The sequence below is a fragment of the Marmota flaviventris genome, chromosome 3 (assembly GCF_047511675.1).
Source record: "Marmota flaviventris isolate mMarFla1 chromosome 3, mMarFla1.hap1, whole genome shotgun sequence".
In the NCBI taxonomy this organism is placed as follows: Eukaryota; Metazoa; Chordata; class Mammalia; order Rodentia; family Sciuridae; genus Marmota; species Marmota flaviventris.
This window is the reverse complement of record NC_092500.1, coordinates 11140491-11162779: the sequence shown is the minus strand read 5'-3', so window position 1 is coordinate 11162779 and position 22289 is coordinate 11140491. Positions and strand designations below refer to the sequence as shown.

Below are 22289 nucleotides of genomic sequence, written 5' to 3'. Positions count from 1 at the left end.
CCCAACACCCCCCAAAAAAGGGAGAATCAGCGACTAGGAGGCAGCAGTAATGACCTACGCCTCCTGCTGAAAGCTACGAAGCCCATCCTCATATGCACGTCCCACGTGGCCCTGTCAGACCCGCAGTGGCCGTGGGCGTGCCCCACGGCTCTGCCCAGCCGTGTCCTTCCACACTGTCCACCTCCTTTGGACCAGCAGAGCCTGCCCTGAGCAAGACCCACCACCCAGGCCAGCTTGGGGGGCAGCAGGTGGCGTGGCTGCCGAGGAGCCCACCCAGAGCCAGTGCCGGGTGAGCTGGGGGCGGACGGTGCCCAGGCGGAGCAACCCCCAGGGCCTTGCCCACCAGCTCCTCTCCTTGGCACCCGCATCTCAGCAAACAGGGAAGGCCGGTGACATGACCGTGGATGCGAGCCACATGACATGCAATGGACCATTCCAAAGCACACGGTCCAGTGGCATTTACTGCCTCTCCCTCGCTGGCCCTCTGAACGAAGATCGCCCTCCCGGGGGGCATCCCCGGACCCCGGCGAGTCCACCCGCAGGACACCTGTGCTGCCAAGTGTCTGACCAACGATCGAGCCAGCCGCAGCCAGCAGGAGGGGAGGTGGACGTTTCATGGCCTGCAAGCAGCTGGATCACGGGCTCGGAGTCGGGAGGGACGCGCCGAGGGACTGTCCAGGTGCCCAAGTCCTTTCGACAGCTCCTTGCCTCCACCTCCCCCGACAGGGCATTCCCTGCTCAGCGGGACCCCCAGGGCCTCCTAGAGCAGGTCCAAGCTGCTGCCCATCAGCCTCCTCCTGGTCCTGGCTGCAGAATCCACCAAAGGAACCCAGCGCCTCTCAGACCACGGCCACCCCCGGTCAGGGCAGGGTTCACGTCCCCCTGGGCAGCCGCGTGGCTTCCCCTTCTTCCTGTGAGTGCTCTTCTCTGTGGTACGTGTCGGTTTACCCAACCAAGACGTGTTGAGGACCTCCCTCGTGCCAGGGGCCGGATTAGGTGCTGGGTAACGATGATGAATGATTCCAGCTCTCGGGAAAGCAAACGGGGAAGGCCGGTGACGGTGACAGTGGATGGAGCCACATGACACGCAATGGACCATTCCAAAGCACCCGGTCCAGTGGCATTCAGTGCATCTGTAATCTGTGTAACCAAAACTCTGGTTTCAAAACTCTAGTCACCCTAGAACACCCTGAGCCCATTAAGTAACTACTCCCTATACCACTTCCCTGTTCCTGGGGGGAAACCTCTGATCTGTTTTCTGTCTCTAGGAATTTACCTGTTCTGGGTTTTTCATATAAAGTCATCATACAATGTGTCACCTCTTGTGACAGGCTTCCTTCACTTGGCATGATGTTTTCAAAGTTCCTTCAAGTTGTAACATGCTTCATTCTTTTTTTATGGCCAAGTAATATTTCACTACATGGCTATACCACCTTTGGATTATCCACTCACCACTGATGAATATTTGGGTTACTCTCACCTTGTAGCTATTATAAATAATGTTGCTATAGAAGTTTCTATGTGTACATATGTTTGTTGGCTATTTCTTCTTTTTCTCTCCCACTTCTTTTTCTTGGTATTGGGGATTGAACCTAGGACTTTACAGAGGATGCTACACAAACACTCTATCTTGAGCTATACCCACCTTTTAAATTTTATTTTGGCCTCACTAAGTTGCCCAGGTTGGCCTTGAACTTGCAATCCTCCTGCCTCAGCCTCCTAAGTAGCTGGGATTACAGGCCTAAGACACCACACCGGCCTTTGTATATTTTCTTTGGAGACATGTCCGTTCCTGTCCACTGCCCATTGTTAATCAGGCTGCAATAATGGATAATGTTTTTTGTTCAAATTTGACTGGTGCTGGGAGCCATTAGCCAAGTAGGTATGACAATTTCCTTGCCAGCGTACCCCATGTTGCTTAGTGGAAGGACTCGTGGAAATAGGACATTTTGCAGTGACATTGCATGTAGGTGACCTTGCTCAAGGACCAGGGCGGATTAGGGTGTTCCCGGTTTAGGATAATCGGGTTTAGGGCGTTCCAGGTTTAAGATTATTCCTGCTGGGAATAGGGTGTATCCTGCTGCCTGAGTTCCCCTTGAGTTCTCACGGGATTCAGACAGTATTTTTTGGGAGACAGAAGCCCAGTGGATGTGGATTTGGGCAGAGAACGTGGATTTCCCCAGAACGTGATTGTAGACAGCTGGTGTGAGTTCGGGAATAAAGACTTGCTGTTTGAATCTACAAGCTGTGTGGTGGCTCGTGATTGTGTGCCCAGCCAGACTGCGGCAGACTGGACTATGGGGTGCCCAGATATTTGGTCAAACATTATTCTGGGTGTTTCTGCAAGGGCATTTTGGATAACATCAACATTTAAGTTGATGGATGAGGTAAAGCCGATCATCCTCCCTGCAGGAAGTGGGCCTTACCAATTCGCCAAAAGACTAGTAGAATAAAAAGTCTGACCCTCTTTTCAGTAAAGGAGAATTTCTTCTACCTGTCCCCGACAGGGACATTGTGTTTTTCTTTTTCTTTTCTTGTCTTCAGACTTGAACTGAGACCACACGTCTGCTGCCCTGGGCTCCAGTTGGCCAACTCACCTGCAGATGTGGGGACTGGTCCGTCTCCATAATCACGGGAGACAATCCCTTAGGTCTCATCTCCAACACGTGCAGCTGCCTCCTTATGACAAATCAGTGTGTGCACAGATGTCCCTACCTTATGACAGGCTTATGTCCCAATAAACCCTTGGAGACTGAAAATACCTCAAATCAAATGCATTTAACCCAAACAGTGCGGCTTAGCCTTGTCTACCTCACAAGTGCTCTCAACCCGTCCATTAGCCCACAGTTGGGAAAAGTCACCTATCACAAAGCCTATTTTATAGGAAAGTGTGGAAATTCTCCTACACCCAGAGAAGGGCGTTTTATAGACACGATGAAATGCGACCCAGAACCCAACTTCCGCAACACAGGCAGCGCGTGCTCTAGGTACCGGCCGTTTCCCGTCGACGTGGGCTGGCTGGGAGCTGTGGCTCCTGTCCCTGCCGGGCCTCTCCAAAGGGTCACACTGCAGGTTCTAGTCCAGGAGAAGGTCAGGGTCAAATCCGACGTACGGTTTCTACTGAATGCATATAGAGCCCAGAAACCTTAAGTAGAACCATCGTAAGTCAGGACCAGCCCATCCATCTAGCATCCATCTTCTAGGTATCTGCTATAATTTGGATCTGGAACTGTCCCCTGAAAAGCTCCTGGGTTGGAAGCATGGTCCCCAACGCAGCGGGGTGCAGAGCTGGGGCTTTTAGGCAGTGATGAGGGTTGTGACCTCAGGAGTGGATTGACCCATTTGATGGTTAGTGATCCAAGTGGGATTAGCCATGTAAATGGGCTGCTGTAGGCAGGAGGTGTGGCTGGAGTAGGGAGGGCATTCGGGGCCTTTGGGGATCATATCTTGTCCCTGGCTCCGCCTCTCTCTGCTTCCTGGCTACCATGAGCTGAGAGCCCTTTGAATGCGCCCCCAGTTTGCAGTGGCATGTGCGTTCCCACAGCCACACCCTGCGACCCATTCAAAGCTATTCCCAGATAAAACTTGGCCGATTCTTTTCTCATTGGTGTTTCTCTCGGCCGCCTCTGAACCAGTGGATGTCATCTGCTCTTTCCCATTTTATTAGCTGTGCCGCTTGGGCCAGTTCCCTAACTTCTCTGAGTCCACCATCTTTCTGTGTTGAAAGGGAATGAACTAGGGGGCGGTGCCTCGGCCGGTCCTGCAGCTGGAAATGCTGGAGGCTGGGAACTTAGAGCAGCGTCCTGGGGGCCCGGACGTCCAGGGTCAGGGCATCGGCTGGTCTGGTGTCTGGGGAGGGCCATGCTCTGACTCATAGATGGCACCCATGCCGCATCCTCACGTGGCAGAGGGGGGTGGACAACCTCTCTCTCACCTATTTTATAAGGGCACACGTTCCACCTGGTGGTGGCACCTGGTGGTGGCACCTGGTGACCTGATGGCCTCCTGAGGCCCCACCCCTTCATGCCATGGATGGCTGATTAGACTTCAGTGTGTGGTGACTGGAGGGACAACATGGCAGATGGGGGGACAGTGCCCGGCACAGGTAGGACTTGAAGAGGCAGCGGAGGGCAGGTCTGGCAGCCCCACAGCCTCAGCCGGCTCGGCCTCTCCTCCAGGCCCAGGACTGAGGGGGCCCGGCCCCACCTCTGCCCCCTTCCTCCCACCTCCGGTCCCGGCTCCTCCTGCCCCGCAAACCCGCACCCTTCAGTCTGTCCCGGGGCGTCCATCTGCGACGCGCCTGGGGTCCTGCTGGCTTATGTCTTATCAAAAGCTGCTCAGGGACGGGTTGTGGCTCCTCAGCCCCGAGTCCCTGCCGTCCCTGCTCCCAGCCTTGGGCACCCAGACAGAAGCCGGTGGGTGACGAGGGGGCTCCTCTGAGCAGTGAGAAAGGAGCTGTGTCCAGCTGGTGAGAAGCCAGGAGGGGCACAGAAGGTAGTGACCAAGGTGTCGGCCATGCTGGCGGGGACACTGGGGGGTGTTGGAGTTCAGTGCAACCTACAGAGGAGCATGCTGAGCGGAACAGCTCCAAGTGACCAGGTAGTGCAGGTGAGGGACACCAGGAGGCTGCAGTCTGCACTTAGTGACCTTGAGTGAGTCCCAAACACACAGGGCCTCTGCCTGGTGAAGGGTCCCAGCTCCCTGTGTGCCGGCCCAAGAGCCAGCAGGCCCAGGGGACACGTCCTGCCCGAGGGCTCACACGGTCTCTGGGAGGGTGCATGGGAATCACGTGTCACCCTTTTTCTTTCCACTAGCAGGAGTCAGTCGGGGGCTCTGACCCTGACTGTGGGCCCTGACCCTGACCGTGGGCCCCTGTCGGGGTGGTTTTCCTGAGATGAATGCGACTGAGCCTTTTGGACAGTCGGGGAGGAGAGGTCCGGGCCCAGGGAGCAGCCTGGGGTGACAGATTGTGAGGGCCCAGGGGGAGGCTGGGGGAAGGCTGGTGGCCGAACCTGGGGCCAGGACGGCTGGGGTTCCTGGTGTGGACTGAGCAGCCGCCCAGGCGCCTCTAAGCAGGAGGACCCTGTGGCGGAATCTAGATTTTGGGAAGAGCCCTTGGCCCCACGCGGGGAGCAGAATGAGAAGGGTCGGGGTGCAGGAGACTGGCCAGGAGAGCCCGCTGCTCTGGAACACAGGGAGGAGCCGGGCCACCTCCACTCACGACGCTCCCAGGACACACACTTGTCCAACCTGAGTTCCCGCGAGCGGAGAAGCAGGAGGAGGAGGAGGAGGAGCAGGAGGTGCCCCTAGGAATGCGAGACCCGGGCCAGGTGGCTCCACAGAGTCACACTCCCACCTGATTGGCCTGGACTCAGGTGGTGGCCGAGGATGAGAGGGACCAGAGGAGGGGGAGGGGAGGGGTTTCTTGTCCTGAGGGCCACGTCCTGACCATACCACTGGGCTGGGCTCCCTCTTGCCTCTCCCCTCACTGTCCCAGCTGGGCACAGCTGCGGTGAGGAGCCGGTGTTCTCTGCCAAGCCGCACACTGAATTCCAGCTCTGCCCCTCCCCAGCTGCACGTCCCCAGAGAGCCCTGGTTTTCTGGCCCGTGAAGGTGGCTCAGGACGCTGCCTGTCCACAGGGTTCAGTAGGAGAAGGGCCTGGGAGGCTGAGTGCACATGGGGTGACCCTTTGGGACTTGCTGTGGTTTTAAGTCAGTTATCAGTTCTGGTCCCATGTCCCCTCCTGGCCCGGGCCTGCTTTGTCTGCCTGACCACTACTCTGGAAGGTGGCCCGTCCACGCCTGTCCCTCAGAACCCAGAGAAGGGGCTGGTGGCAGCCTGTGGTGGGAGAATGACACCCTGTCAGTCCCTCCTCCACTGGGACCTCCAGAGTAAACAGGGCAGGCCATCGTGGGAAGAGCAGGGCCATCGGCAGGACTGCCGTTGGCCCACCTGGAACCCCCGACTAATGATTTCCACAGGGACACCCCTCCTCCACTCTCGGGCCCTGAGCTCTCTGTGTGGCTGATCCCCTGGTCCAGAGTGGCCCAGTCAGTGTCCCTCTTCCGCACTCTGACAGATTCAGGGAGACACAGAGCCCCCGAGGTGACTTCTTGGGCCGGGGTCCTGGTCCCACCAATGGCTCGCTGAGGGATCTTGGGGTAACACTGAAATTCCCCGTGCCTCGGGTTCTCGTCTACACCAGGGTAGTGATGGTCTACACTCCATCGGGCTGTGGTGCAGACGGGATCCCGAGAGGGGCTCGGCACAGGTGAGTCCCAACGAGCATGAGCCCCCGCTCTAATGGGACTGAATTTGGGGCCTTCGGATGGGTAACTGGGGAGAGGGGGTCTTTTTCAGCTGTCCTGCGGCACCCGTGCCTTGAGTGGACGGGGTCACCTTGCGTCCTGGGGAGCCTCATGCACGTAGGAGGTGGGGCCTTAGCTCTGTGGCGCCTCCTGCCGGCGTCTCTGGATCCTGTCATTCCTGAAGCTGAATTTCCTTTTTATTTTTTGGTTCAAGTGCCTCTGAGTTGGGTTTTTGTTACTTGGAACAAAAGGAGTTTAATGGGACCCTGTTAGGGTTGGGTCTGGAATGTTCCCGAAGGGCTCCTGTGTCGAAGGCTCAGTCCCCAGGGCAGCAGTGCCAGGCAGGGGTGTGGGTGGGGGGAGCCGTTGGGAAATGATTGGGTCAGGAGGGTGTGACCTCCTCAGTGGAGTCACAGCTGATGGCATTAGGGGACACGGGAGAAGCTGAAGAAGGGGGGCCTTCTTGGAGGAACTAGGTCGCAGGAGGCTGCCCTGGAAGCGGGGATCTTGTCCCTGGTCTGCTCGCTCACACGTGTGTGCTCGCTCACACTCTCTCTCTACACACACGCTCATCCTTCCCGGCCGCCATGAGCTGAGAACTTCCTCTGCCATGCTCCTCCGCCCAAAGTAAAGGAGCCACCACCGTCCAGGGCCCGAGACCTCTGAAACCATGAGCCAAAACAAGCCTTTCCTCCCTACGTTATTCTCTCAGGTATCTGTCACAGGGATGGAAGGTGAAGCCAGCGGCCGTCCACCCACCATCCGTCCACCCAGCCGTCCACAGACCCACATCCAATCCCAGCACCCGCCCGGGTGGGGCCCCAGCGCATCACTTCCGGCTCCAAGACTCAGTCTCCGCACCTGTCCGTCACCTCCTCTGTGCAGTGGTCCCAAGGATTCAAAGGGACGACCCGCCTGGAGGGCCGTGCTGGGTACAAGGCTCAGGCGGTCCTCCCTTCGGTCACATCTTTTCCTGCGGTGTAGCCCCCCCCACCCCCGGCCCCGCCTAAGGGTCCCTGGAAAGCCAGTGCCCGCCAGGCTGGCCCTCCCATGCAGGTGGAGTCCGACGGGTACGACCTTTATTGTTTCTCCAGCATTTTCCAGAAGAACGGTGTCATTTGAGAGCCACAGGGGGTGGGGGAGTAAAAAATAACATCAATAAACCCAACAGAAAATCCAGAGGGGACACAACGGCTGAGACGGGGTGTCGGGGGCAGAGGGGGAGGCCCCGGGCGGCAGCGCCTCTTAGCTTTCAGACACCAGAGTGGAGAATTCTGCAAAAGAAATGACAGAGGCTGTGAGTCGGAGGCAGAGGATGCAGAGGGACTGTCCCCGAGGGACGCAGGGCACAGCTCCGTGCTTCCTCCAGGTTCGTGGATCTGCTGCGGATGTGGCGGAATGAGAGAGAGTGGGAATTAATGAACACGGTGAGCGGGACCCGTGGTCACATGACTGTCAGCTCCCATCGTGGCTCTGACTGTCCCTGAGGGTCCACTGAGTGCAGCCGTTGTCCTCAACACTCCACATCCAGCATCCCTCTTCACCCTGACCATCACCTCATCACTGATTATCACGCTCATTCTACAGATGAGGAGACCGAGGCTCTGCAGTCAGCCATCTTTCTGGACTTTTCTTCTGTTTCTCCCCCCAGGAGACGAGCGAGGATACGGTCTTGCCACCGCATGTCACTGAGCGACTCTGGGACGCCACATCTCTGGCCTGCCTGGGAGGGTGGGGTCCTGGTCAGTCCTCGATGCCTGTGTAAATGCAGCGTGGTGATGTGGGGAGGGCCCGGGCTGGGGTCAAGGGCCAGGGCTTCCAGGCAGGCCTGGCCATATGCTGGACAATGGGCTCCCAGGGTTCAGATCTCTCACACACCCATGGACAGAAGGGAGGGGCCGTGATGGCTTCAGAAAGGCCACAAAAAGTGCCTGGGTCCCCCTTGAGGTCAGCTGCCCTGCCAGGACTTGGTGCAGAACATGTAGATAAAACCCAGCAATGCGGCTCCGTGGGGTTGACGTGAACCGTGGTGATACAAGGTGCTAGCCTGGGGGGCTGGGAGGAGGGTGCACAAGACCCTGCATGACCCCCGAAATTCTTCGGTATTCCTAAAATTATTCCTAAGTAAAAACAAAAACAAGGACAACCAGACCCACATGCCATATCCTGGCTATAGCCTGGCACTGACTCTGGCCGGCTGAGGGGACACCACACCCTCCTGTCCCTAGACTGTCCCAGGACAGGAAAGGTGGGTGACCTGGGCGTGGGGTCTGGGCAGGGATTCAAGCGGGTGGAGAGCGAGGGTCCTCCCTCTCAGAGTCCTGAAGGCTCAAGGCTCTCCCACTGAGTGGTACCTGGGAAACAGCCCCAGGACCAACGACCCCCCGCGGGGCCCTCTTCTCAGCCACAGTCCCCTGTGAGCCTTCAGGACGGGGTGGAGGAGGGCCGGGGGCTCTTCCAGGAAGTCCAGCTTTACAGTTAGTAGCTGGCATTTGTCGAGTGCCAACCTCTGCATCCTACAACTACCTCCGGGGAGACTCACCTTGGCCTGCGTTTTACAGCTGGGGAAACTGAGGCCCAAGAGTTAAGTCGCCTGACCAAGGTCACAGAGCAGATGGGATTCATGCTGCAGTCGGTCTTAGCCTCCTTCTCTATGCTGGAGTTTCTGACCTACTTTGACCTAGTATAGAGTGACACATGTCCCAGATCAAATGTCACCACCCCCATGGGTCTGTCACAGTAGCCCTTTTTTTTTAATTTACTTCACAGTACTTAGCACACTCTGAAATGATCTTATTTATGTACTTATTTTTGTTGGTCTCCTCTCTTTAGAAGGCAAACTCTGAGGGGTGGGGAGCCCATCTCTCTCTGGTTCAGCCTCCCAACAGCTAGAACATCCTCACACACAGCAGGTGCTAATAAGTGAATGCTGGATGGGTGGGTGGGTGGGTGGATGGATGGATAGATGGATGGATGGATGGGTGGATGGGTGGATGGATGGATGGATGGATGGATAGATGGATGGATGGATAGATGGATAGATGGATGAATGGATGGATGGATGGATGCGTGGATAGATGGGTGGGTGGATGGGTGCAGGGATGGATGGGATGGCTTATGAGTCCTTAAGTTTCAACAACCACTGTTTAACTGCACTGAATTCTCACAAAAGCTCTGTGAGATGATTCCCATTTTACAGATGGGGAAATGGGGCTGGAGAGGGGAGGTGTCAGAGTTATGCGGAGAATAAGACACAGAGCTGCAGTCTGTCTTCTGGCCTCAGGAGCTGAGTGTGAGGGCTGCTCCTGGCTGGGCTGGTGGCCCGTGGAAGCGAGAGTCCTCTCCAGCTTCATGGGCCTTCCCTGTCCCAGGCCACTGAGATGCTCTGCCTTGAGGTACAGGAGGCGCGAACCTGTCACCAACACTGCTCCTGGAGACCGTCGAGAGGGGAGGCTGGGTCTGACTCTTCATGCTGGAAATTGGGGGCTCCCTGGCTCCTCCTCCTCAGCACACTGTCTCCACCCCCACACTAGAGGGGACCTGGTGCGGTTGGTGTGGGAGGACCCAGGGTGTCAATGAGGGTCTCCTGGGATAAAAGCTGGGCATTTGGAGCCTCACTTTGGGAAATATTCGGAATATTTTGTAGCTTTTAAAAGCCTCTTAATCGGCCCTTTGCCCACCCTGATGCAGCCAGGAGGTCACGACGGCCACGTCTGGCTGGACGTGCAGGAAACACTGGATTCTAATTTTATCCCCACAGAACCTTGAACAGGGCACTTGCAGACACATTGAGGGCAGGAGCCACCTCTTTGGTACGTTCCTGTCTGTCCGGGGGCAGAGCCCTTAGCACCCGGCCAGTCAGCCCCAGCCTTCCTAGCACCCCCAACCCTCAAAAAAAAAAAAAAAAAAGCCCAGTTCTCAAATGAGCAAGTGCACAAAGACTATGGGAAGCCCAGGCCAGCAGAGCCGGCAGCTGCACCCTGGGACGGGATGGCATGCTGCAGGACGGGTTCCAGTGTGGGTCCGCCATCTGCTAGTCCCTGGACGAGGTGCCTCGCCCTTCCCGGTCGGGTTCTCTCATCTCACACGTGATCTTCTACTCTTACTGGGTTGGGGTAAGTGGGCTGGGGTCCACTCCCAGCTCCTGTTTGTTGCTCTGTGACCTTTGACTAGGTCACACATTGTGCCTCGGTTTCCTCGTCTGTACCATGGTGCTCAGGGGAATTCCTACTTCCCGGGGCTGCTCCCAGGATCTAGCTAGAGCTCCCAGTCAGGGCCAGGGCACAGCACACACCTGTGGCCACTGTGATCAGGATTCTCTGTACCTCAAGCCACTTTGACACCAAGCCGTTGCAGAGAGGAGACCTCAAGCCTTTGTCAGCATGGCTGTCGCTCTTGCCGCTATTGGAATCCACCATCCCTCTCATTCCCCATCTCCGTTCCTCATCCCCATCTCTGAAGCTGTCTTGTCCATCACCGCCTGGCTGGGTGGCCATGGGTCACCACTTTACCCCTCTGAGCCTCAGTATTCTCATCTGTAAGGAGGGTACAGGCTACTTACACAGCTATTGGGGAAAACAGATGATAAAATACAGAAAGATGCCTGGCACACAGTAGGCGGCTTATATGTGCTGACTCCACCCCCCCTGGATCCCCTCAGCACAATCCACATGGGTTGGTAACTCTGAAATGACAACCACCACAAAGCCCCTGAATCTAAGGAGGACAAGGAGGACCTAAACAGAGGACCCGGGGACTACACAGCAGCCAGCTGCCCTGAACAAGTTTCCACAGGATCAATTCCATGTGAGTTAGATTCCCGCCTCCAGCACACCCCTCTGTGGACAGTCAGCCTCTGGCCCTCGGTTTCCTCATCTGTACAATGGGGATCCTGAGACCCTCTCCTCACAGGTGATGTGAGGACCACAGGAAATGATGGAGGCGTCCGGCGCAGGTGGGGCAGGCACAGTGTGACTGCCATTAAGTCAATGCTGATTGCTGAGGTATGAGGGAAATGAGCCCTCGGAGGGATCCAGATGCTCTTCCCCTTGTAGGACGCGCAAGCACAGCCCTACCTTTGCAGCCTGAGGCTGCCCCCAGCATCCTCTAGGGCTGGCTTGCTGAGGTCTGCCTCGCCCAATCAGAGAGAGGCAGAGAAGGCAGGGATGGGCGGGAGGGGGGCAGCGGACGGAGGATGGGCAGATTCTGTTCTTTACTCTCCCTTAGGAAACTGCAATTAGCCTAATTAGGTCTGCCCCAGTCCTGGGTGCTGCGGACACTGGACAAATTTAGAAGCTATTGACAGGTGGGAGGGCATATGCTGATAGCCCCAAGTGAAACTGAGACTCATTGAGTCAGCGTCTGGAAGGCTGTTTCCCTCCCTCTGTCGTGATGACCGGGATGAAGGGACCAGCCTCCTGGTTTATCACCTCACCTCTAAATAGCTCCCCGGCTCGGTTTCTTATACATTGGTATTGCAAACAGAGATCACTTTCCCACCCTGCAGAACTGGGAGGCAGGGTCATTTGGGGTCAAGCCAGACAGCCATAGGGAGGCATCATAAAGTGTTCTGGGGGCGCCCTTGGTGCCAGGGGCTGCCCCATGTGCGAGCCCAGTTCATCCTCTCGGGCCCCGTTACCCCCATTCTACTTACAGGGAAACTGAGGCTGAGCCACCCAGCCAGGAGGCTTCTAGCTCCGGCGTGGCTCGTGCCCGGCTGCATCTCTTTCTCAAGAGTCTGATGGCCCTGCGTCCCCACTGCAGCCCTCAGACCGAAGGAGCGGGATGAATGGGGCGGGACCATCTTCTCGCCCTGACGGCCGCCCCATTTTCCAGGAGGCCAGTTACATAAGCAGCCTCCTCCTGTCCCTGCTCCGTCTTATCTAGTTCAGCATAAGGCCCGAGCCAGCGCGAGTGCACCCGGGAATAGGAGAGCAGATTGCTAAGCGCCGGAGCCATTTATAACTCCAAAGTCTCAGCTCAGCTTGGGCCAGGAGGGAGGTGGAGTCAGGAGACCCAGGTCCCATTCGGTCAAGGATTTTGCCGGGTGACTTTGGCACTCTATGTCCACCGGGCCTCAGTTTTCACATCTCTCAGTCTCTGTCCCCTAGACCTCCTGGGGCTGCTGGGATGGCAGGAGGAGATGCCACCAAATGCCGGCCGCCCCCGGGGCCCTGCCAGTGTGTACATCCTGCCCTGCTTGGGGATCCAATCCCGGAAGGGGCTGGCAGGCTGGAAGCACCGGGAGGCAGGGGACTGTCCTTCCAGGCTTCTCGCTTCCCTCCCATCTTAGACATGAGACTCTACTTCATTTCTGTTGAGGGCCGGGACTCCCCAGCTTCTAAAAAGTTTTTGAGGTGACTTTCAAAAAAGCATTCGTCTAATTCAGAGGAAAGGAATCATTTCCAGAACATTCACCTAACTGCACCAAGCCGAGGCAAGAGGTATTTTTATCCCCACTTTGCAGATGACGGAGCAGATGCCCCTGGGAGGAAACACTGGGGACACTCCCGGGGCTGGTCCCCACAGTCTGGCAGTCAACTCCCTCACCCCCAAGCCCCAGGTGAAATAGGTTACTTAAGGATAAGAGAAAACAGATTTTGACCCAAGGAAGCAGGAGAGGCAAAAGCCCTCAGGCACGGGAGGCCCGTGGTCAGTCCGTCCTGGTCAGGAAATAATTAGGATTCGATGTTTTTAGCACTGAAGTAAAATGCTCTTGAATTGGAATAGGGCTAAAGCACAGGAAAGCGGATCCAGTTCTAGGGCTGGGTCCCAGCGAAAATGCCCTTGGATTGCGCGTGCGCGTGTGGGTGTGGGGTGTGCGGACCTTCCTGCAGCGCTGGGGGAAGAGCTCCTTTGCAGCTGGAGAACGAAAGGGGTCTCACGCTTCAGGGCAAGTTGCTCTGCGTCTCTGGGCCTCAGTTTCCTTGTTTGTGCAGGTAATAAAGAGCTTGGGGAGCTACGTGAGGGTTGAAGGAGGAAAAAGACCTGAGAGCAGTCCCACCAGGAGTGGGACTGGGTGCTAACCTCAATGTCTGTGGGTCTGTCTGTTCCTGTGGAGGCTTCCAGTTCAGAGAGTCAGGCTGGGGACAAATGCCCAGGGAGGCAGGGTCACAGTGGGTCCTAGAGGGACACAGTCCTGACTCTGCTACTGGGTAACCCCGAGCACCTCACGTGGCCTCTTTGTGCCTCTGTTTCCTCACCTGTAAAGTGGGGACAGTGGACACTCCTGGCCCTTCCTTCCTAGGATTGACCTCAGGCGGTGGCTCTCAGAGTGCAGCTCCCGGACTGTCTACACCACATGGCTACTTGTTCCAGATGCAAATGCTCAGGCCCACCCAAGCCGTGGGTGAGGCCATCCATGCTGGGAAGGGCCCTGGGGGGGGCGGCTGAGGCTGCTGCAGGTGGAGATCCACTAGTCCAGGGGGCGCCCGAGGAAGCGCCTGTCCGCCCCTTCCACCTCTTTCCAGCTTCTCTCTCCTTTTCTAACCCTTCACTGTCTAGCCCGGCACCAGCCTTTCAGGGTGGCTGTTGAAACTCAATCGATCACATCTAGAAAAGTCTTTGAGCTTCCTGGAAATAGTCACCCCGGGGACGAGAATGGAAAGGCGTATTATTAGGACTTTGTCCTCCTCCCCTTCCCTGCAGCCTGGGAGCTTGAAGAACATGGTAAACTGCGCTCCCCTTCCTAGGACACACACAGCTGGGGACAGCGGCAGTCCTGAGCCCCTCAGCACCTGCAGCAAGCAAGCCCCAGCGTGCTGCCCAGCTCTCCAGCTTGGACCTGCAGAGAGCCCCTGCCATCATACCCCGGGCTGGCCCTGGCTCCTTCACTCATCCACCCCTCCGTCCATCTGTCTGTCTGGTAGACTTTTCTAGTCCTCCCATTATGTGCCAGGCCCTATTCTTTGTGCTGGGATCAGAACTGAAGAAAACCATGTCCCTGCTTTGCAGAGCCCACGTGGTGAAGGGGGCGGAAGGAGCAGCAAGTCAATACAGCGTCATCTGATGGGCGGGGCTCCCCAACCTGAGTGCGAGAAGGAGGTGGCCGTGGGACACGTGCCCTGGGGCCCTACGACCTGTGCGCGGGTCTGCCTCCTTCCTCTCCGGGCCCATGGGAGTTCAGGCAAAGCCTGGCCTCTCTGAGCCTCCGTGTCTATAAAGTGGGAATTGTCACAGTGTCCACCCCAGGGATAGCCCGGAAGATAAATGCGTGAAGGACTGTGCATGCCTGAAGTGCTCCATGAGGCTCGATGTCACCGCTGTTGTCACTAAGTCACTCAGCTGGTCTAAGTCCCACTCATGGTTGTTTGTGCAGAGGATTATACTGTGGAATCCCAGGGCTGGAAGGGACCCCAGGGATTGGCTAGTGGCCTGACGCTGGTTTTAAAGACCAGGCCCCCTGAAAGCCAGGGATCTCTGTGACTTGCCCGGGTCCCAGGACAGGAGAGAGCATCCCACCCTGGTAGGTGGGCTCCGACCCTCTGGGCCTTAGGGGAAGCCGCAGGGTGCCAGCCGTGACGGCTCCTGGGCCCCACAGAGGGCTCTGCCTCCCCTCCCACGCCTGCGCACTGTCGGGGGGCCTGTCGTCAAGGCCTGTGCCAGCCCCTGCTGCTCTGGTCCCCCCAGACCCCCGGCTCCTGATTAGAGCTCCGTCAGCCTCGGCTTGGCCCAAGCCCTCCGTAGACCGTGTTGGATCCTGGCCAAGTGGCCTTGGATTCCCTGACTGCTCTTTCTGTGTCTGCACCTATGTCCTCCTGGGTAAAAGAGGTGACACTGTACGGAGACCAGCACTGGCCTGGGCACACATTACATGCCCAGCTAACTACTGTCATGTCTCCCAGTAAACCCATCTCCTCACCACTGGTCTCACCACCTTGCTGATACCTGGACCCTCCACTGCTGGGGCATCCTAGCCCAGTGCCTCCTAGTCCACATGAAGTGCCCCCCCACGCTGCCTACACCTCTCTGCTCTGCCTCGTACGGGTTGAGCATCTGAAATCCAAAACTTTTTGAATACCAACATGAGACTATGCACATATTCCGAAGTCTGAAAAACTCTAAAGTTTGATGCACTTTTGATCCTAAGCCTTTTAGATAAGGGACACTCACCCTGTAGTGCCATTTGTTTCCAGAACCGTGAGCAATGTGCAGATGAAGTGAATATAGTATCTTAGCTGGGCATGGTGCCACGCAACTGTCCTCAGAGCAACTTGGGAGGCCAAGGCTGGAGGATTGCAAGTTCAAGGCCAGCCTCACCAATTTAGTGAGGCCCTAAGTGACTTAGCAAGACCCTGTCTCATAATTAAAAAATTAAAAGGGCTGGGGATGTGGCTCAGAGGTAGAGCACCCCAGGGTCCAATCCCTAGTGCCAAAAAAAAAAGCATCCTGGCTGCTGTTTATTGAGCACTTACTAAACACTGCACTAGGCACTCTTTGGTATCCTGGGCAGTTTACAGTTGAGGAATTTGGGACTCAGGGTTACGGAACCACTGCTCAGGGGCTCCCAGCCAGGAAATGGTGCCACTCTAAGTTGGGTCTAATTCATCTTCCCCTCCCTGCCGGACACCAAGTTGCTGCTCAGACAATGTCTATTGGAAGAGTTCAGTTGGCTCTTTAAGACCTGAGTATGGCGGGAGGGAGAGGGAGGCAGGGAACCAGGCGAGGGCCTGCCCTGGTTTCTCTTCACCATTCAGGTTGCCTGGGAGCAGCCAGCCATGAAGACCTGGGCTGGGCTTCCTGGCGGCAGATTAAAATGGAACGTGGAGGTGGGCTGGAGGCTGGGGCTGAGCTCTAGGTGGAGCCAGGGCTGGGGGTGGAGCTGGGGCAGAGAGCAGCTGTCACTCACCCGAGCCACCCAGAGCAGCTCAGCGCCCAACACCTCCCAGGACCCTCCACTCAGGTCCCTTGAAAAGCACCTCCCTCCTTCAGCTGCAAGCAGGGAAGCTGAAGGCAGGTGGCCAGGGCACTCCCTGCGTCTGACCTTGGTCGGGAGCCCCCGTTCCCGTTTCTAGCCAAAATAAACGTTAATAAACCGAGACCCAGTTTCAGAATTCTTGTACCTTTCTCAAAGCGATTTTGGGTCTGCAGCCACTGAATTTCTGACAAGTCCAAGCAGGTCAGAGATAAGTGGCCCGCCCTGTGGCTGGCAAGGCAGGCCAGGTGGACTCGGTGACACCCCAGAGATTCGCCGGGGAAGGCAGAGAGGAAGCAGAATGGGGGCCTGGAATTCACACTCGAGCAACAGGTATTCATGCAGCACCTGCTCTGGGACAGGTGTGGGCCACACCCCGAGGCACAAGGGCGAAGGCAATCTAGTCCCGATTTCATCTTAGTTTCCCAACACGCGGCACCTGCTCTGCGCCTGGCCCCGTCTAGGCCCTTTGCATAGTAACACTCCTGGGCCTCAGGACAGCTCTAAGACCCTCATCCTCCGCAGCTCAAAGATGAGGAAGGTGAAGCCCAGAGCAGTTACGGGACTTCCCCAAGCTCAGGTGGCTGGGAGTGGAACTCAGAGGCACCGACACCCAGTTTTCTCTTAGACCGTCAGAAAGGCCTGTCATGGAGGGGGTGGCAGTGGGGACATTCAGGTCAGGTTCTGAATCCCTGCTCCATCTCTAGGTCCTGGCTCTTTGAATTGGACCAAGCCCTTCAACATCTGTTTAGCCATCTGTAAAACGTGATGCCGGAATGTGTCCCCAGGAATACTAGGTCCAGCTGAGTGGGCAAGGGTGTGGGACGGGTGGCCCGCTGGCCCCTTGCCTCTGCCAACAGCTAACTTTGAGAACCATTCTTGCTTGTTGGGGCTGGTTCCTGGCTGGCTGTCTTTCCTGGCTGTCCTGTCATACCAGAAGAGTATATTTGAGTGAAGTTAAAAGCTGTCTTGAGGCTCAAGGTTACAGGACACCAGGGTCAGATGCTGCAGAGGATAGGAAACCAGGATTTTCCATCCCTGGGATCTGAGACTAATGGGAGCTGGAGGGTCCTTGGGGATCAGCTGGCCTCATCTCCTTAGATTACCTACAGGAGCCTCAGGCTCAGAGAAGGAGAGAGACTGCCCAAGGTCACACAGCCAGTGCAGGACCCGACTCTGGGCAAAGTAGTGGAAAAATCCTAAATTCTCCTGGATTCCCACCCAGCATGCGTGAGACTCACTGGGCTTGACTTTGGAACTCCATAGCAGCTTTTCTCTGCCTGGCTAGACCTAACGGGAGCCCTTGCCCCCAGGCTCCCCTTCCTGGTGACAGACACGGCTCTGAACTTCCAGCATCCACACATCCCAGAATCCACAATGTGCTACCCACCGTCAGCCCCAATTTTGCCGTCCCCGTCCTTGTCTCCAGCGGCCAGGAGTGTCTTGGTCTCCTTCACAGACAGGTCCCTGGCGTCTGCGGAGAAGCCTTTTAGGATGAATCTGGAGGAGGAAAGGGAGACAGATGAGGAGGGAGTCAGGTCAAGGTCACCCAGGAGGGACATCGTATGGATGGTATCCTGGGCAGTTTACAGTTGAGGCATTTGGGACTCAGGGTTACGGAACCACTGCTCAGGGGCTCCCGGCCAGGAAATGGTGCTGTGTCCGTGAGGGGAAAGCGCAGCGGGGACAGGCAGCGCGCAGAGAGCGTGTGTGCAGCTGGGCCTTGGTGAGCAAGTGGGCTGGGGGACAGGCTGGCCTACTTGCGGGGGGGGGGCACCTGCATTTCTTTACTTATTCAATAAACAACTACTAAATGACTTCTCTGGCGAGCTATAGGCTGCAAGCTGGTCACACTGTGGTGGTCTCAGGAAGCCACCTGAATCAATGGGAAGGAGGTCACGTACTCCAGGAGGGACATGTGGTGGGATGGGTACACTGTGGGGAGGCTTCCTGGAGAAGGTGGTGCCTGGAGGGCAGGGAGAGGCTAGTGCCCGGTGTGGGTGGGCAGGAGACGGTCCCAGGCAGAGGCAACCCTTGTGGGACGGTTTGGGGGAGACAAGATAGGTGGGGGGAGTTCTCCTTAAGTAGGAACCCTCTCTCCTCCCTCTTTTTGCTCTTTTGGATGAAATCCAAGGCAGTCCTGGACAGAGTGACATCCTAAGGCACAGCTGGCAGAAGACATGGGCCAGGTGGCCGGGGCGGGGAGGATGGGAGGGCTCTTCCCAGATGCAGTTTTGCAAATCTTCTTAGTCAGTGCCTTTTCCTGGTTGCTTGGCTCCAAGGACCCCTGAATCCCCAAGGCTGGCTCTGGGCCCCTGGCTTGCCCAGAAGTTGCTGTCGACACCCTGGTCCAAAAGGGGTGGGGTCTGCACAGACAGAAGGTGCCTTTTCGACTGGGAATCAGGGCAGCACTTACAGGAACCAAGCCCCCGGCTGTGCCTACGGTGCCAGCGAGCAGGAAAACCACCTCTTGGTTTGTATTGAATTATTAAGAAGCATCATTCCATTAGCAGTATTAAGTGGCTATAATTTAACCTTGTTAGTTGCACTTTGAGCTGAGGGGTTGATTCTTCCGGAAGCGACGGTGCCGTGAGCATCTTCCCCCTGTACCCTGGGCCTGAGCCCTTGCTTTCTGTGAAGGGTGCCAGGGAAAGGGCAGCCCTGGTGGGGACTGGGAAGGGGGGGTTCCAGCCACCACCCTCCCTTCCTCCCTGGGCCTCCGGCCGGAAGTCCCCTCAGGCCTCAGTTTACCCCAGCTCATCCTCCTCGATGAAGCCGCTCTTGTCCTTATCCAGGATGTGGAACACCTTCTTCACGTCGTCCGCACTCTTTTTCTTGAGGCCGACCATTTGGAAGAACTTTTTGTGGTCAAAGGAGTCGACAGCTGGTGGGAGGAGCGGGTGAAAATGAGGACAAGAGGAGGCCCAGGAAGGCCGGGGAGGGGTGTCCTGGTGTTCGGGTGACTCCACTGCCAGGCGTGGGCAGGGAGGACAGTCCTGTGGGAGGACTGGGAAAGGTGCTTGTCCAAGGTCACGTCTCTCAAGCCTGCCCAGCCCCCTCACCGGTATCTTTTGCAAATAGGGAGCCCCCAGGAACCAAAGGGAGACCTTGGCCTCCGGAGACCCTCTCCATGCAGCCTTCCGGCGGGTCCTAGGTGACAGCAGGCTGGGAAGTGAGCTGGTGTGAACCCGGTGTGTGCACTGGGGCCAGGGAGAGGCAACCTTCTTTCTTGGCCACACAGAAGATAAACATAGAGGACAAGTGTTTGTCAAGGTCACATAGTGAGAGGAAGAGGGGAGGACCCAAGAGTCCTGGCTTTGTCACAGAGATTCATTCCATTGGCAGCGTGTGTGTGTGTGTGTGTGTGTGTGTGTACGAGTGTGTGATATGAGTGTGTGTGTGTGTGCATGTGTTGGTGTGTGTGTATGAGTGTGTGATATGAGTGTGTGTGTGTGCATGTGTTGGTGTGTGTGTATGAGTGTGTGATATGAGTGTGTGTGTGTGCATGTGTTGGTGTGTGTGTATGAGTGTGTGATATGAGTGTGTGTGTGAGTGTGTGTGTGTGCGTGTGACAAAAGCCCAGTTCAGTTTCTTCCTAGAGATGACAAGGTGGCTCAAGGCTACATAGGTGGTTCTCATAATGCCCCAGGAGGGTGACTTCCTAGAGCTTCCTGTGTCCAGGGGAGAAGGTGCCAAGCAGAAAGGACACAGGATTCTCTGCTAGCCCCCCCCCATTTTGTCTTGAGCTCCTTTTTTAGAACCCCTGGAAGGGGGGTGCAATGGGGGTGATGTACCTTATGTGTGAGTGTGTGTGTGGGGGGTGCCAGGTTCTCCCTCTGTCCAGAGCTGGCAGGAGGGGATGTGGCTCTGTAACCCTCACTCTAAGGTAGGGGACCAAGTTCTGGAGGCCACCCCAGTTCTCATTCCTCTTCTGCCTGGCTAGATGACCTTGGCCCAGTCTCCAGGTCCTCTCCTAGCCGAGGTTTCCCCATGTGGTGACAGGGGAGTGGGAAGGTCGGTGGTGGCCAGGCACTAGATCCCTGGCAGTCTGAGAGGTAGTGGGGGGGCTGCCCTTCCCTGAGCCTCGAACCGGCTGGAAGCCCCGGTGGAGTGGGGGGTGGGGGGGCGATGGGCCGCGGAGGACGCCCTGGGCACCGCTGCAGCATCCACCACGGGAAGATCGGGAAGATCGCAGTGCCAGAGTGAGACAGGGACCTACCCAGGGAGGGGACTTTGAAGCCCAGGGAGGGAGCTCGGACATTCTCGTAGTTCAACAATGGGCCACCTTCTTTCAGGGAAAAGTCTTGTCCAGAAAAGGGTCCCTTAGAGAGAGGCACGCCTGCGTTCCCTCCAGGAGCCTTCAGAGGAAACCCCAGAGCGCGAAAGAACTCCCAAGGTCCCTCCTTCGACCCGGGTCTTTGCCCTTGGTCCCGGGTCGGCCCTTTTGCGCCCCTAAGTTTCGCTGCTCTCGGGCAGCCCGCCTCCCCGCCGCGCAGCCCGCCCCAAGTCCCCTCCGGCCCTCGGAGTTTGGGAAACGCGGAGGACCACCCCAACCCGACCCCTCCGACGCGTGGACAGAGGCTGCAGGGGACTGGCTGGCTGCCGGCTGCGGGGCGCAGGGCGCAGGTGACGGATGGAAGGAGAGGATGGGGAGGGAGCGCGCTCTCACCAGCAAAGGCTCCGATCGCCTTCTTGATGTCCTCAGCGCTGAGCAAGTCTGTCATCGACATCCTGCAACTGTTTGAGCGGGCAGAGCAAGTGCGAAAAGATTAAAAAGTGCTTTTCTCATCATTTCTGCTCATATGACCGGCGCTGCAGTGCCGCACGCCCGGCGCACGCCCGCCTGGCCTGGCACCGCGCCAGGGGGCGCCGGGCTCTGCGCGCAGCCGGAGCCGCTCAGTCCTGCTGCGCCGCCGCCCCGCAGCCCACCTGCTCCCGCAGCGCAGGCCCCGACCGCCTCAGATCCCGGGGTCTGCGGCCAGGTCGCCCCGGGAAGCACGCCCTCGGGAATTTAGGGGGCGCTCGCGCCATCAGCCGGGTCTGGGGAGTTCGCCTGCCCTCAAGGGCACGCAGGAGGCACCGCTCGAATCTGGGCACCTCGAAGGACATCCCTTTTAGGGAAAGATAATTGGACACACAGGGTCCAGCCTCTACCCCGTGGACCCCTCGGCTCGGCACCCATTCTCTCTCCACCGCGATGCAAACCTCTTGTCTGTCCTAGATGCAAATTTTTTGCTGCAAAAGCTGAGCGCTGAGGCTAGGAAACCTGATCCGCAGACCAAGGAAGGGGTGGTGGGGACAGGGACAGATAGAGCTGCCCAAGCTCTCAGCTGGAGCTGCGTCCCACATCTGCCCAGGGAGGCACACCTTAACGGGGCCTTTTTTTTTTTCCCCTGCCCAGCCTGACTTTTCACAAAGGAGCTCCATCAACTACTTTCCTGGTCTCCCCTATCCAGGAATCTGGGGTCAGATGCCCCTTGTCCCACAAACCTCTTTGGGGAGGCTGGGGGCATGGAGCCTACCTGGATGTCCATGCAAGCTCTCGGGAGGCTGGTGTTCACCTGGGGGAGAGGTGACACCTTCAGACCACACTTCCTGGCCACCCAGCGAGCTTCATGGTCTTAAAGCCCCCTCTGGGAAATGAGGCCAGTGCCAGCAGCACCTGCCTGAGGTCTCCCACACATCCTGGCTGCAGCGGCTGCCTCTCGAGGGTGAGCCCTGGACAGGGGCCTGGACCTTGGTCTGGGGCTGCACTGAGTCCCCATGTGACCTTGGGAAAGGACCTTCATCTCTAGGCTTGTGTCTCCCTCTGTTGTGTTGGAAGGGCTGGTGGTCCCCACCCCTGTCCCTGTTAGTGGGACCTTGAGACTCCAACTTAGGCAGATGGGCAAGGGCTGGGACTGTGGTGGCCCTTGGTGTGGGGACCAGGGCCAGCAGCCCAGCTGCCCAGTAGCTCAAGTTCCCTGACACTCACTGTCAACACCGTCTCCGGCTCAGGCCTGGCTGGTGCCCTTCCTGGAAGCCTTAGGAGTGGCTGGCTCCAGCTGCCCCCTCCCGGTGAGTCAGC

The 22289-nt window shown here is 57.4% G+C and overlaps 1 protein-coding gene across 1 annotated transcript; it reads right to left on the bottom strand.

The window, feature by feature from the left end:
• Positions 1 to 7522: 7522 nt before the first annotated feature.
• Pvalb (parvalbumin) lies at positions 7523 to 21756 on the bottom strand. Its single transcript, XM_071609146.1, has 5 exons — positions 21745 to 21756; positions 20892 to 20959; positions 18974 to 19106; positions 17613 to 17722; positions 7523 to 7583 (listed from the first exon to the last, which is right to left on the bottom strand). The coding sequence occupies exons 2-5, from the start codon at positions 20950 to 20952 to the stop codon at positions 7555 to 7557; spliced, it is 333 nt and encodes a 110-aa protein (XP_071465247.1). The 5' UTR covers positions 20953 to 20959; positions 21745 to 21756; the 3' UTR covers positions 7523 to 7554.
• Positions 21757 to 22289: the final 533 nt, after the last annotated feature.

Excerpts from the sequence above, each read along its gene's own strand:
- Pvalb (XM_071609146.1), bottom strand. The coding sequence starts at position 20,952 with ATGTCGATGACAGACTTGCTCAGCGCTGAGGACATCAAGAAGGCGATC. Across the intron at positions 19,107-20,891 it reads GGCGATCGGAGCCTTTGCTG|CTGTCGACTCCTTTGACCAC; the intron begins GTGAGAGCGCGC and ends TCCTCCCACCAG. Across the intron at positions 17,723-18,973 it reads ATCGAGGAGGATGAGCTGGG|ATTCATCCTAAAAGGCTTCT; the intron begins GTAAACTGAGGC and ends TTCCTCCTCCAG.